Raw genomic sequence first — 13,997 nt, forward strand, 5'->3', positions numbered from 1 at the left:
TTTTACCATGAACTATTTTTCTATTTTTTTTTTTTTTTGGCCAGTCCTGGGCCTTGGACTCAGGGCCTGAGCACTGTCCCTGGCTTCTTCCCGCTCAAGGCTAGCACTCTGCCACTTGAGCCACAGCGCCGCTTCTGGCTGTTTTCTGTATATGTGGTGCTGGGGAATCGAACCTAGGGCCTCGTGTATCCGAGGCAGGCACTCTTGCCACTAGGCTATATCCCCAGGCCTATTTTTCTATTTTTGAAAAAAAAAAACTTTAAAAGTTCTTTTTTGTTTTCTTTTTGGCCAGTGCTGGGCCTTGGACTCAGGGCCTGAGCACTATCCCTGGCTTCTTTTTGCTCAAGACTAGCTAGCACTCTGCCACTTGAGCCACAGCGCCACTTCTGGCCATTTTCTATATATGTGGTGCTGGGGAATCAAACCCAGGGCTTCATGTATACGTGGCAAGCACTCTTGCCACTAGACCATATTCCCAGCCCTAAAAGTTCTTAAAGGAAAAAAAGTCATCAGATTTTTGCATTAATTACTAAACTCTTTGGCTATTACAAAGCTTCTGCTGGCTTTGATCAGATATAGTAACATATTCTATACAGCAGAGATCCTGATTGAGTCTCCTCTCAGTCTACCATTTTTTTTTCAGTCTACCATTTTTTGAATTCCAAAAAGCAATGGTCAATGGAGGGAGCAAAGGGATCAAACACTTACCGATCTGGTTGCTTCTAGCTGCAGGCCATAACAGATGAGGTTAGATTCATATGCTTGTCTTTTTCTCTGTCAAAAGGAATTAGAATATATGTAAGTCTTTTAGTGCTACCAATAGCAGAAAAGGCCTTTAACAACAACAACAACAACAACAACAAAAAAACATGGACCTGCTGAGAAAGGCACATCTGCTCACAGTGGCACGGAAATGTGATACTGTTGGTGACCTGTGAATGCTGGCTTTGTTCTGGAAGCCCTGAGCTCTTGGGGGAGCTCTCAGTTATGTAATGGCATTTGGGAACACTGGAGGTGTAGAAAAGTTTCTGCCTTTGGCAAAATCCCAAAGTCTTTTTGGCTCATGAGGGGACACACAGTCTGGTGCCTGTGGCTCATGCCTGTAATCCAAGTCACTCAGGAGGCTGAGGTCATCCAAGGATGGCAGTTTGAAGCCATGTGGAAATGCCATCAGTCTCTTATCTCCAACTGACCACCAAAAAGCCAGCCAGAGGTGGAGCGGTGGCTCAGGTGGCAGAGCGCCAGCCTTGAGTGAAGAAGCCAAAAGACAGCATCAAGCTCACTCATTTCTGTTCATATTTGGTACTCTACCACTTGATCCATGCCCTCTGCTTCTGGCTTTTTGTAAGTTAGCTGAGACATGAGACTTGATGATTTGTTTTGCCAGAGTTGTCTCTGAACCTTGACCCTCAGATCTCAACTAAATCAGGCTGGAAAATGCTTTATCATTAAAACTTCATCTGTACTCACTGCCTTACATACGGAACTGTAACCCTCTGTACATTACTTTGACAATAAATTAATTTAAAAAAAAAACCACCTAAACATGGATCTTCCCTGTGACCCAGCCATACCACTTCTAGGCATCTACCCTGAACATCGCAAGCCAGGATACTGTACAGACACTTGCACATCCATGTTCATTGCTGCACTATTCACAATACCTAAGTTATGGAAACAGCCTAGATTAGTGAATCAAAAAATGTGGTACCAATACATAATGAGATTTTTATACAGCCATTGGAAAGAGCATTACATCATTTGCAGGGAAATGGATGGACCCAGAACAAATATTAAATGACATAAGCAAAGCTCAGAGAGACAAACAGCACGTTTTCTCTCATATGTAGAAGGCAGATCTAAAATACAGTGGGATGTGATAAATTATACAGGTCGGTAGGCATTCACATACAGTGAGGCCAATGGAGGACACTCTTAAAAGAGAAACACAAAGACACAATGCAATGCCTATGTGCTTCTGATTATATAACATAATATTTATCAAAATGTACTCCAGAAAATAGATATGAGTATGTTTTTCCTTTGTTGCTGTTTTTGTTTTATTTCTTTTGTTTTGTTTTCTGTCTTTGGGAGGGTAAAGAGGTAGGCACAGAAATGGAGGGACAAAGGGTGAATGCAGCAGTGGTACTCACTAGACACTATGTGGAAAATACAACTGGTGGGTGGAGACAGGAGTGGAAAACTGGGAGAGACTCTTTGCCAGATTTTACTTTTCCCTCTGCACATCACCTTTATAGTAACAATTTAAAAAATTAAAGTTTTAAACTCTGTTCCTTTCAGAGTAGTATGATACAATCCATCCTGCTCAGAATGTTGATCATCCCTGTGGCTCATACATCCACACACGATTGGCACTTGGCCATCAACTTGCTTAGAGAATGAAGTCCTGAGGCAGCACAGGTGTGTGTTCAGGTAACCCTTATTGTACTTCATGGCTCCCAAGTGCAGGGGTAGTGATGTGAGCCATGTAGATGTGCCAGAGAGAGGCCATACAGTGTAGTGTTTAAGAGAAAAGATGGAAGCTCTTAACTTGGTAACCAGAAAAGTAACATACACTGCAGTTGCTAAGATGCATGGAAAGAAGGACTCTTCTGTGACATTGTGAAGGAGAAAAGAAATGCACGCTGGCTCTGCTGTGACACCTTAAGCAGAACTCACAGCAGTGACACGTGTTTAGTTAAGGTGGGGATCAGAGTATGTGTAGGCACACACAGAGAATAAACAGGGTATTGTAGAGTTTGGGGCTAGGGTTGGGCACCCACTGGGGGGCTTGGGATCTATCTCTCGCAGATAAGGGGAGGCTGCTGAACTCAACAAGCAATTCTAACACTTGGCACTGGTGGCTCATGCCTGTAATCCTAGCAACTCAGGAGACTGAGATCTGAGGACTGAGACTTGAGGCACGGAAGTCCATGAGCCGTTTATCTTCAATTAATCACCAAAAATCCAGAAGTGGAGCTGTGGCTCAAGTAGTACAGCACCAGCCTTGAGTGAGTGAAAAACCTTGAAAGACAGTACCCAGGCCCTGAGTTCAAGCCCTGGAACAGTACCAAAACAAAACAACCAAAAGCAGTTATGAATTTACCCTATAAATGTTTCCTGAGGCCCTATAAACATTTCCTGCTAGGTTCTAAGAAACCTGCAAGTGCTAAGGACTCAAAGAATGTACAACAGTCTGCTATAAAGGATCTACAAAGCTCGTGGCTCACACCTGTAATTCCACCTACTCAATAGGCTGAGAACAGAGGATCACGGTTCCTTTTATGTATTTATTTTTTTGTTTATGTGGTACCAAGGAATCGAACCTAGGGCCTCATGCATGTTAGGCAAGCACTCTACCACTAAGCCACATTCCCAACCCAAGAATCATGGTTCAAAACCAGCCTACGCAAACAAATCTGTGAGACTATCTCCAATTAACCAGCAAACACCTGAAAGTGGGGGTGTGGCTCAAGTGGTAAAGCACAAGACTTGAGCAGTAGCCAAATGAGAGGAACGGAGATTGAGTTCAAGACCCAGTATCAGCACAAAACAAAACAAGCAAACAAAACAGGATCTAGAGGAACTCAGCACCCAGTGACCTACCACCTTCTCCCAATGTTAGATTGAAGTATTTATCTTATATTCAGATGCACTATAATGGACACCTGTTGTTCTTCATGACCGCTCAACATTTCCACACATGCCAGATTCTATGTTCACGATAGCAGGAAACACGCACTCTTCCTGGGCACTGGGGCTCACATCTGTAATCTTAGCTACTCAGGAGACTGGGATCTGAGGATGGAAGTTCAAGGCCGGCCCAAGCAGGAAACTCTATGAGATCTGAATCTCCAATGACCCACCAAAAATAAAAATAAACCAGAAATGAAGCTGTGGCTCAAGTGGTAGAGCACTAGTCTGGATTAAACAACAACAACAACAACAACAACTACTACTACTAGGCTGGGAATATGGCCTAGTGGCAAGAGTGCTTGCCTCATACACATGAAGCCCAGGGTTCGATTCCTCAGCACTACATGTATAGAAAAGGCCAGAAGTGGTGCTGTGGCTCAAGTGGCAGAGTGCTAGCCTTGAGCAAAAAGAAGCCAGGGACAGTGCTCAGGCCCTGAGTTCAAGGCCCTGGACTGGCCAAAAAAAAAACAAAAAAACAAACAAAAAAACCACACAACTAAGAGACAGTGCTTAGGCATTAGTTTGAGCCCAAGTACTGGAATACAATAAAACATACACTCTCCTTTTCCTAGTGTTCAATGACGCTCAGCTACTAGCATGAGCTTCCTGATGGAAGACTAATGGAGGGCTGATCAGCAGCAAGTGTTAATTAACAGGGAGTATTAACCTTGAACTAGAAGCTTATTGGAAGCCAAGAGGCCAGGACAAGCCAGACCTAGCTTCTTGGCTTGGGTGAGTGGGAGCAAATGCCAGTTCTAAAGACCACAGAGGCTGTGACAGAGGACAGGTAACTACTGCTGGTCAGTGGTGCCAACGGTGAGCCTGTGTCCAAGAGTGCTGCAATCTTTTCCTCTCATACTGTGTTGCCTACAAGATTTGGGGATCTGCTTCAACCTAGTCTACTGGCTGCTCCATCTCCATGTTGATGTATTTATTTAATCCTTCCAGGTAGTCTGTGAGCACAAGGTACAGTTTTATTATTTCCAAGCAAGAATCCTGACTGAGAGGAGAGACACGAACTACAGACAACCCCACTAGTCTGGAAGCCCCACCACCGAGGACACAGTGCTCTGGGAGGAGTGACATGGAGGTGCCCTCTGGGGTGATGACTCCCTTAAGGCTGACACTGGGCAGCTTCAGTCATCTCACTAGTTGGCCACCAAATGACCTCTGCCTGTGCCTCTGGAATCTTTAAGAAGGGAGGGATTTCACAGGTAGGTTGTGATGGCTCAGGCCCAAGGGGTTTAGCTCTTGATGACAGACATTCTTCCTTTAAGAAGAGTAGGGGAAAGCCAGGGTTAAGTGGCTCGTGCCTGTGATCTTAGCTACTCAGGAGCCTGAGATCTGAGGATTGTTGTTCAAAGCCAGCCAGGGCAGGAAACTCTGTGAGACTCTCATCTCCAATTAACTACCAGAAAACCAGAAGCTAAGCTGTAGCTCAAAATGGTAGAGCACTATCCTTGAGCAGAAAATCTCAAAGACAGCCCAGGCCCTGAGTTCAAGTCCCAGGGCAGGCAAGCAAGCAAGCAAGCAAGCGCAAGTGCGCGCGCGCATGCGCGCGCGCACACACACACACACAGACTCTCTCTCTCTCTCTCTCTCTCTCTCTCTCTCTCTCTCTCATTGCATGGCCCTAACTGCTCTTCAGGGACCACATCTGCCTCCACAGATGCTGGTCTTTTCATCTTGATATCATTAGTATTTAGACTAGGCCTATAAAAAAGCATGCAAAAAAAAAAGCTGAATAAAAAGGTGGATTAATGGCAGTCTATTATGCAAGAATGGATTAAAAGAGTCCCAAGTCCTCCAATACAGCAACTCCTTTGTCCTCTGCTTTCCTCCCTAGATTTTCGTGTCTCTGTGTATCAGTACTGGGCCTTAAACTAAGGAACTGGGTGCTGTTCCCTAGCTTTCTTGCTGAAAGTAGTTGCTTTACTACCTGAGCCATACTTCCACTTCCAGTTTTTTGGTGCTTAATTGGAGATGAGAATCTCATCTAAAGGGCTTTCCTGCCCAGGCTATTTCTGACCTTGATCATTAGAGATCAGCCTCCTGAATAGCTAGGATTACAGATGTGAGCTACCGGCTCCTTTTGAAAACCAAATATCTGACAGAGCAGGCAACTGTAACCACTCTGCTTCCATACTATGCACCCAATGACTTCTAATCCCACCAAACGCCTGACCTCATGTACCAGAACTCTGGAAAATGGATCCTAACCTTGAGTCCTTCAGCATTCCCCCTTCTGGATGTTTCCATGCCATGTGGCACACACTTTTCACACTCTGGGGATCTGACATCTGGGTGTCTCTTTTGTCCCACTTCTGTGTGCAATAAGGGAGGTCCCTGGTGAGTGTGCCTCGCCTATGTGACCATGACAGATGCAGAACACAGGAAGAAACCTTCCTTCAACCCAATCTGAAAGCCTTGGGAAGAGCCTCTCAGGAAAATGCACTGGATTTTTTTTTTTTTGGCCAGTCCTGGGCCTTGGACTCAGGGTCTGAGCACTGTCCCTGGCTTCCTTTTGCTCAAGGCTAGCACTCCGCCACTTGAGCCACAGCGCCGCTTCTGGCCGTTTTCTGTATATGTGGTGCTGGGGAATCGAACCTAGGGCCTCGTGTATCCGAGGCAGGCACTCTTGCCACTAGGCTATATCCCCAGCCCAAGAAAATGCACTGGATTTTTATTTAACCCACTTCCCCAAACTGGGTATTTAGATGGTTTCTAATTCTTCACTATGTTGAAAATACTTGTAAAACAATCTTTGTGTATTTTTTATTACTTCCTCAGGATACAATGTTGGAAATAAAACCATGCTGCAATCAAACAGTGTACTTCGATTGTAAATTCTTTCATATGGATAGCTGTATGGCCCTCCAGAAAAATTGTACTAATTTATCTCCTTCTAGTTCTTACTTAGGTCTTTACAAAGAACTCCTGACAGATTTACCTGATTTCTCTTGAGATAACTGGGAGACCCTGAAGTTGGTTCTTAAGTCTTTTTTTTTTTCACTATAAAGTGCAAACATATAAACAGCTAAATCAAGGATAAAGTACTTTTAAACTTAAAGTACTTATTAAACATTTGGTTATATCACCCTCGTGTTGTTTTAATAGGCCAGTTCTTATGTTTCTTAGCATGCTTGTTCACAAAGAACCAGTGGAATACTAAAAAAAATGGACGGGCAGAAGTAATTTAGCATACGTGGTCTATTTGTCCAACAGGCACACAGCAGGGATGGACTGCTTAAGAAAAGACAGCTTACATTCCTTTAATTTGGAACTCATCTTTACTTCTCTGTAGAACTGACACTTGCACAAGTAACTTTTCTTGACATGTGAAAAATTAGTGTAGAGCTGCCTTCCATGTTAAAAAGGAGAGAAAATATTGTATATTGCCTGACACAGCCATTGCTCAATAAATATTTGTGAAATAACTACAAACTGGAACCCACACATCTGTAACTAAAAATTACCTAGGGGCATTGTTGGCAAACCTTACATTAAAAAACAACAAAAAAACCAACAAAAACAACAACAACAACAAAACAAACCCTCAACCTAGACCATGGCCTATGATTTGTAGGCAATAGCAAAAAATAAAAAAAAAAAATGATTAGACTTACTAGGTCTTAAAAAGAAATTAAAAGCTTAGTCATAAATTAAACCATGCTGCAAATCCTATATTTCTAAGGAAGCAATCTCATCTGCATTGTAATTACATCCCACTTTTTTTCTTTATAAACCTACTAGAAATCTAGGAAAGCCAAAGAGCCTGTTACCACTGAAGACCTAGGTATATCGCTAAAGAGAAGCAGGATTCTGTTACTGCTGGGGGTGGATCGCATTGAGGGCTCAAAAGGACACAAATGAGCGAATGAGTGAATGAGTGAGCATCTCCCAGAAACTGGAGTTTTATTTATACTTCTTTTGAGACACTAATAAAGCTGTCAAAGGAGTAAGAAGACTAAAGCAATTAGAGCCAGCAAGAACACACTGGCATGATTAAGGAAGCTTCCTGTTTCTACACACCCCAGATTAGACATTGTTTGGGTCCTTTGGCTTGTGCCAGCCTCACCTGCAGATTACACCACAGTAACACGAGCACAAGCACCGTTTCCTGGGCGTTCCTTCATGGCCCAAGTTTTTGCAGTGTTTAAAAGCAACTGCTGGGGCTGGGGATATGGCCTAGTGGCAAGAGTGCTTGCCTCGCATACATGAGGCCCTGGTTTCAATTCCCCAGCACCACATATACAGAAAATGGCCAGAAGTGGTGATGTGGCTCAAGTGGCAGAGTGCTAGCCTTGAGCAAAAAGAAGACGAGGATAGTGCTCAGGCCCTGAGTCCAAGGCCCAGGACTGGCAAAAAAAAAAAAAAAAAAAAAAAAAAAGCAACTGCTGGCTGGGAGCTGCTGACTTCTGCCTGTAATCCCAGCTACTCAGTAGTCTAAGATCTGAGGATTCAGGTTCAAAACCGGCCTGGGCAGGAAAAGTCTCTCAGATTCTTATCTCCAGTGAACCAGCAAAAAGCCAGAAGTGGAGCAGCAGTGGAGTGCTAGGCTTTGAGCAAAAAGCTCAAGGACAGCACAGCACCCAAGACATGAGGTCAAGCCCCAGGACTCCAGGACTGATGTGCGTGTACGTGTACACATACACACTCTCCCTGTCTCTCTCTCACACAGCCACACAAAAGATTTCAATGACTAAGAAGTAAAATCATAGTACATTTACTTGGGATTGACGTACATAGGTGAAGATGTTAACTATATATTTATATGTTAAATATCTATCTGTCTATCTATCTATATTTTTAGTGCTGGTACTGGGGTTTGAACTCAGGGCTTCATGTTCTTCATGTTGGATTTTCAGTTCAAGGCTGGTCTATCACTTTGAGACATACCTTCATCACCATCCTTTTGATGGTTAACTATAGATAAGAGTTTCGTGAAATTTCCTGCTTGGACTGGCTTCAAACCTCAATTCTCAGCTCTCAGCCTCCTGTATAGCTAGGATTTCAGGTTTGAGTCACCAGCAATCCACTGGGAATATTTTAACAAAGTGTTTTCCAAATTTATCTGCTTTTAATAACCTGGAAAGCTAATCCAAAATGTAGTCTTGGACTCTGTTCATGGAGAAACTGATTCAATAGAAAAGGGATCAGGCTGAGACAATCTATTTTCATTTTTTGGTCAGTTGTGAGGCTTGAACTCAGAGCCTGAGCACGCTTTGAGCTTCTTTCACTCAAGGCTAGTGCTCTACTACTTTGAGCCACAACCCCTCTTCTGGTTTTCTGAGTGGTTAATTAGAGATAAGGGTCTTGTGGAGTTTCTTGCCCAGGCTGGCATGGAACCATAATCCTCATATCTCAGCCTCCTGAGTAGCTAGGATTGCAGGTGTGAGTCAACCAGCACCCAGAGACAATTGTTTTTAACAAGCAGCTCAGATGACTCTTCTCATAAGACAAATACTCTAGGACCCATGTTTTCTGTGGGCACAGGCATGAATATGTATAGAGAGGGCCCACATGCAGCTAATCCTTCATGATTATTCCTGGAAAGCCTCTCCACCTCAGAATGTTTCCTAGATGATATCTTACCAACCTTATACCTTTTATAGGTGATCTTGAAAGAGGGTGAGACAAAGGTTGCTTTGAATACCATGGCAAATGATGGCCTCCTCATTCAAATGTAAGGCCAGACCTCAAGAGGAACAATTAGAGCTGGGTGCTGGTGGCTCACAACATCCTAGCTAATGGGGCTGAGACCTGAGAATCTTGGTTTAAAGGCAGAAAGAGCAGAAAAGCCCATGAGACTCCATCTCTAATTGAGCAGCAAGATGCGGAACTGGAGGTGTGACTCAAGCAGTAGAGTGTCGACTTAGAGCAAGAAAGCTGAGCAAGAATGCAAGGCCGTGAGTTCAATTTAGCCCTGTTATCACCGCAAAACCAAAACCAACCAACCAACCACACAAGAGGAGAAGGGTTTTCTGTATCTGGGAGCTCGTGGGGAATAATCATGTTTTACTTTCCTGTATTTTTCTGTTCTCTCTCTCTCTCTCTCTCTCTGTGAGTGTGTGAGTGTGTGTGTGTATTTTTAAGGTTTGAGCCTAAGGATATTTCCCATTTTGGAAGCAAGTAGCTAAGACTTGGATTCCTGGCTTTTGTGCCGCGTATTCAAAAATAAAACCAAACATGCTTATACCAGCAACACATTTTGTTGCTGTAATTTGAAACTGCTGATCCTAATTTATTTCTTTTAACCTCTAATCTTAGTAACACCAAGGAAGATGGAAAGCAAGGAAAACAACAAAAATGTTAAAAAAAAAAAAAGAAGAAGAAGAACTCTTTGAATGAGTATGAAATATTAAAGACTTAGAGCTGATTTCACCCTAAAAACGAAACATGGAACACCTGCCAAGTTATCTGGTGTGATGGCCTCTGGTCCACCCATCACTGGGAACAAGATCTCCTTCCAACTCTCCTAAAATGAGTCTACAGATGCCAATGCCTGGTCATGGTGGTAAATGTATCAATCTCACAGTGTTCTCATTTTTTAAATAGTTCCTACCTTTGCCCAGTTTCCTTTCCTTATTATTATTTTTTTCAATGTGGAGGATGCTAGTCAATTTTCAATCTGGTCTTACCTTCCTCTTTAGGAAGCTCTCGAAATTCCTCTAAAAGATCTTCCTTTCAGAATAGCACATTTTGGAGAAGATAGGGCAAGTATTGGGGTTTAAGCTTAGGGTCTTGTGCTTGCAATGGTGATTCTGAAGAAGGTTGGCACTTTTTGCCCAGGTATGGGCCTGGACCCCAATCCTCCAATTTTACACTTCCCATTGTAGGCTGGGGTGACAGGTGCACACTATCACACCCAGTGTCTTTTGTTCAGATGCAAGTTTTAGAAGCTTTCTCACCTGAGCTGGCTTCAAACTACAATCTTCCTGGTCTCAGCCTCTCCTGGTGGCATCTAGGTTGGCAGGCACCTACTACAATACCTGGGATAACTGAAGATGGGGTATTTTAAACTTTTTGCCCAGGCTGGCTCTGAACTGTGAACCTCCCAATCTCAGCTTCCCAAGTAGCTAGGATTGTGGTTATCAGCCACCATGCACACCTAGCATTTCTTTTGAACAGGTGTTATAGCACAGTGAAATTGTGGATCACGTTATTAAGAACATTCACTTACTTTCTCTGGCAACTAAAAAGCTCAAAGGCAAATCTCCAGCTGGCTACTAACTTATAAACCAAGCCTATGGTTTATCATAAATCTTTTTTTCTTTTTTTTTTGGGGGGGGGCGGCCAATTCTGGGGCTTGAACTCCAGCGCCCGGAGCTTTCTTGCTCAAGACTAGCATTCTACCACTTGAGCCATAACTCCACTTCTGTCTTTTTAGTGGGTAATTGGAGATAAAAGAGCCTTAGGGACTTTCCTGCTTGGGCTGGCTTTCAGCTGTGATCCTCAGATCTCAGCCTCCTGAGTAGCTAGGATTATAGCTGTGAGCCACAAGTGCCTGATTCATTAATCATTTTATTACCTGAACTCGTGCTTCCCTTTCTTTTTCTGGACTTCAAATTTCTAGCCTGACCTACTCATCTACTCTTATCCTGAATAGTTTTCTCCACATGATTTCAAGTCACTTTTTTTCACTTTCTTTCAATCTTTTAAATTTGTTGTAACTGATAAATGTTGTATTTACCATTTATAATATGTTCTTTTATACACTGTGGAAAAATCAAATGAGCTAGTCAACATGCCCTTAATATCTCTCTTAGCAATTTTCAACAATATGTTAACTGTAGTCATTTCCCTTAGGCTTATTCCTCCTCATTGAATTTTGCTTCCTTTCAGAAACACATCCTCACATTCTGCTCCCACAAGGCCCTAGTACCCACAATTATATTCTTTTTTATCAGTCATGGGGCTTGAACTCAGGGTCTGAGCACTGTCCATGAGCTTTTCCAACTAGGCTAGTGCCATACCACTTTGAACTACAGTGCCACTTTGCAGTTTTCTGGTGGTTAACTGGATATGAGTCTCATAGACTTTCCTGCCTAGGCTGGCTTCGAACTGCAATCCTCAAATCTCAGCCTCCTAAGTATCTAGGATTACAGGCATGAGCCACCGGCACCCAGCTCACCATTATATTCTTAATGTCTGTGAGTTTAACTTGTTTTTGTGTGTGTACTGGGGCTTGAACTCAGGGCCTGGGTGTTGTCCCTTAGCTTTTTAACTCAAGGCTGACTTCCTTCTTTCAGTATGACACCCCCCCCCACACACACACAGAGCTATTTCCCTACAAATAACACAATTTCATTCTTCCAGATGGCCACATTCCACTTCTGCTGTGTGTGCCTGTATGTGTGTATATGTACATATAATACATGTACACACACCACATTTTTTGATCCATTCACCCACTGTAGGGCGTCTGGGCTGATTATACATGGAGGCGCTTTACTCTCTTAAAAAAGGGTCATGAGAAGTGATGCCCCTTCTTGCCTCCTTCTGCTTGGGGTTGTGGTGATCACCAAGTGAAGCCAGTTTAAGAAGCAGCAGCAGATGGAGGATGGAGGATGGTGGGCAAAGGGACACAACAGGTTCAATAAGCCAGGAAGTGATCCATCCCGAGATGGCTCTATCTCCAGACTGCTACTTAAAAGTAGAAAAGAGAGAGACAGAGAGAGAGAGAGAGAGAGAGAGAAACAGAGAGAGAGAGAGAGAGAGAGAGAGAGAGAGCACAGATTCTATGACTTAAACTCAGGGCTTTGCATTTTTGCTTAAGGCTGGCACTCTACCACTTGAGCCACACCTCTACTTCTAGGTATTTTTCTGGCCAGTTGTAGATAAGAATTTCATAGGCTTTCCAGCCTAGGCTGGCTTTGAACCAAGATCCTAAGCTCTCAGGCTCCTGAATAGCTAGGATTATAGGCATGAGCTATCAGTAACCAGCAAAAATAAAAATGACTATCTCCTTTTAGCATTTAAGCATTATTTGAGCTTAGTTTCCTTGTGACTGGCCAAAAAAAAATCCAAATTGATGCTAGACTGAGCCTAGTCTTAGCAGAGTCAATGCTTGCTGAAACAACTTCAAATCCTCCCCAGCTAAAATGGGAATGCATGTGCAGTGATGCAGTTGTTTTTGGAGGCAGGCATCGAGTTTCTGAAACGGCTTCAAGCAGTGTGAGGGGACAAGGTTGCAGGCCACTTGGCCATTTGGAGGCGTGGTGAGGACCACATCTTCTTTTTCGTCCATGAGGCGACACAGTGTGTTAAGGCTCTGCTTAGGTTTTTGCCCTTGGTGGGCCGGTCTCTATCTTTCTAAAGCATGGGTAATGACAATTTCCATGAAGCAAAATCAACCTCGGCGTTGCTGTAGGAAATCAATATGACTTATACATCTACTTTTTCTTTGAGGAAACAGGATTTTGGAAATTGCCTTCTTTTGGTACTCTCCTAAATCCTCAATAAGCCTTGACAGGATCGTGATCAAACTGAAAAAATGTTTTTCTAGTTCATAAAAATGTGATTCTATACAAACACTAATATTTGAAGGTCCAGCTTATAAAACTCAACATCAAGTTCTATCAACCCAGGAGTTCAAGGATTGCCAAAATTAATGGCAATCTTGTTCTTCCTGATTTTATAAGAGTTACCCTGGGGCCTATGTTTCTGTCTAAAGCAAAAGTGAAAAGTCATTAATAATGTAATGAGTCAGTTCTAGGGCCCCTTCGCCCTGGCAGTAAGGCTCTTGTCTATAATCAGAGTTGTTTCCATTATAGTTTAATGGATCAGATCTGTTTAACTTACCTTATATAGCCTCAATCCTGCTCTACCAACAGAGAAAGTTGATGAATATTTGATGATGGTTAGCTATGAATGCACAGAATAGACCTTAGTGTCCACAGGAAAATGTTACTTTAACCCATTCTGCTCCCAATAATAAAACTGAATAACACAAGAAAGGCATGCCTTTTCATCCCAGATCATTGTTTTAAGAAAACGTCAAATAAAAAAGAGAAAGGTAGCTAGGCACTGGGGGCCCGTGTCTGAAATCCTCACTTCTTAGGAGGCTGAGATCCTCAGTTCACAGCCAGCCTAGACAGAAAAGCCTAAGAGAATATCTCTAATTAGCAAAAGGGTCCGTAGAGTATTAGCCATGAGCAAGGTACCTGAATTCAAACCCCATGGGGGTAGGAGGGAGAAGAGAGTATGGTAATATACTATTCTATATGTACTGAAAATTCATGTAAAATGTATATGTTTGCTATTTTACTTACTCTTAACCATAATACATTTTCCCACTG

The 13,997-nt window shown here is 42.9% G+C and overlaps 1 protein-coding gene across 2 annotated transcripts in view; it reads right to left on the reverse strand.

The window, feature by feature from the left end:
• The window catches only part of Ano6 (anoctamin 6), a 158,474-nt gene that overhangs the window by 46,763 nt on the left and 97,714 nt on the right, over positions 1 to 13,997 (reverse strand). For both annotated transcript variants that reach the window (XM_048365969.1, XM_048365975.1), the window contains one exon: positions 709 to 774. In XM_048365969.1, coding sequence (XP_048221926.1) covers positions 709 to 774 — 66 coding nt within the window. The remainder of the gene's footprint in view (positions 1 to 708; positions 775 to 13,997) is intronic.

This window comes from Perognathus longimembris, chromosome 1, assembly GCF_023159225.1.
Source record: "Perognathus longimembris pacificus isolate PPM17 chromosome 1, ASM2315922v1, whole genome shotgun sequence".
NCBI classification, from domain to species: Eukaryota; Metazoa; Chordata; class Mammalia; order Rodentia; family Heteromyidae; genus Perognathus; species Perognathus longimembris.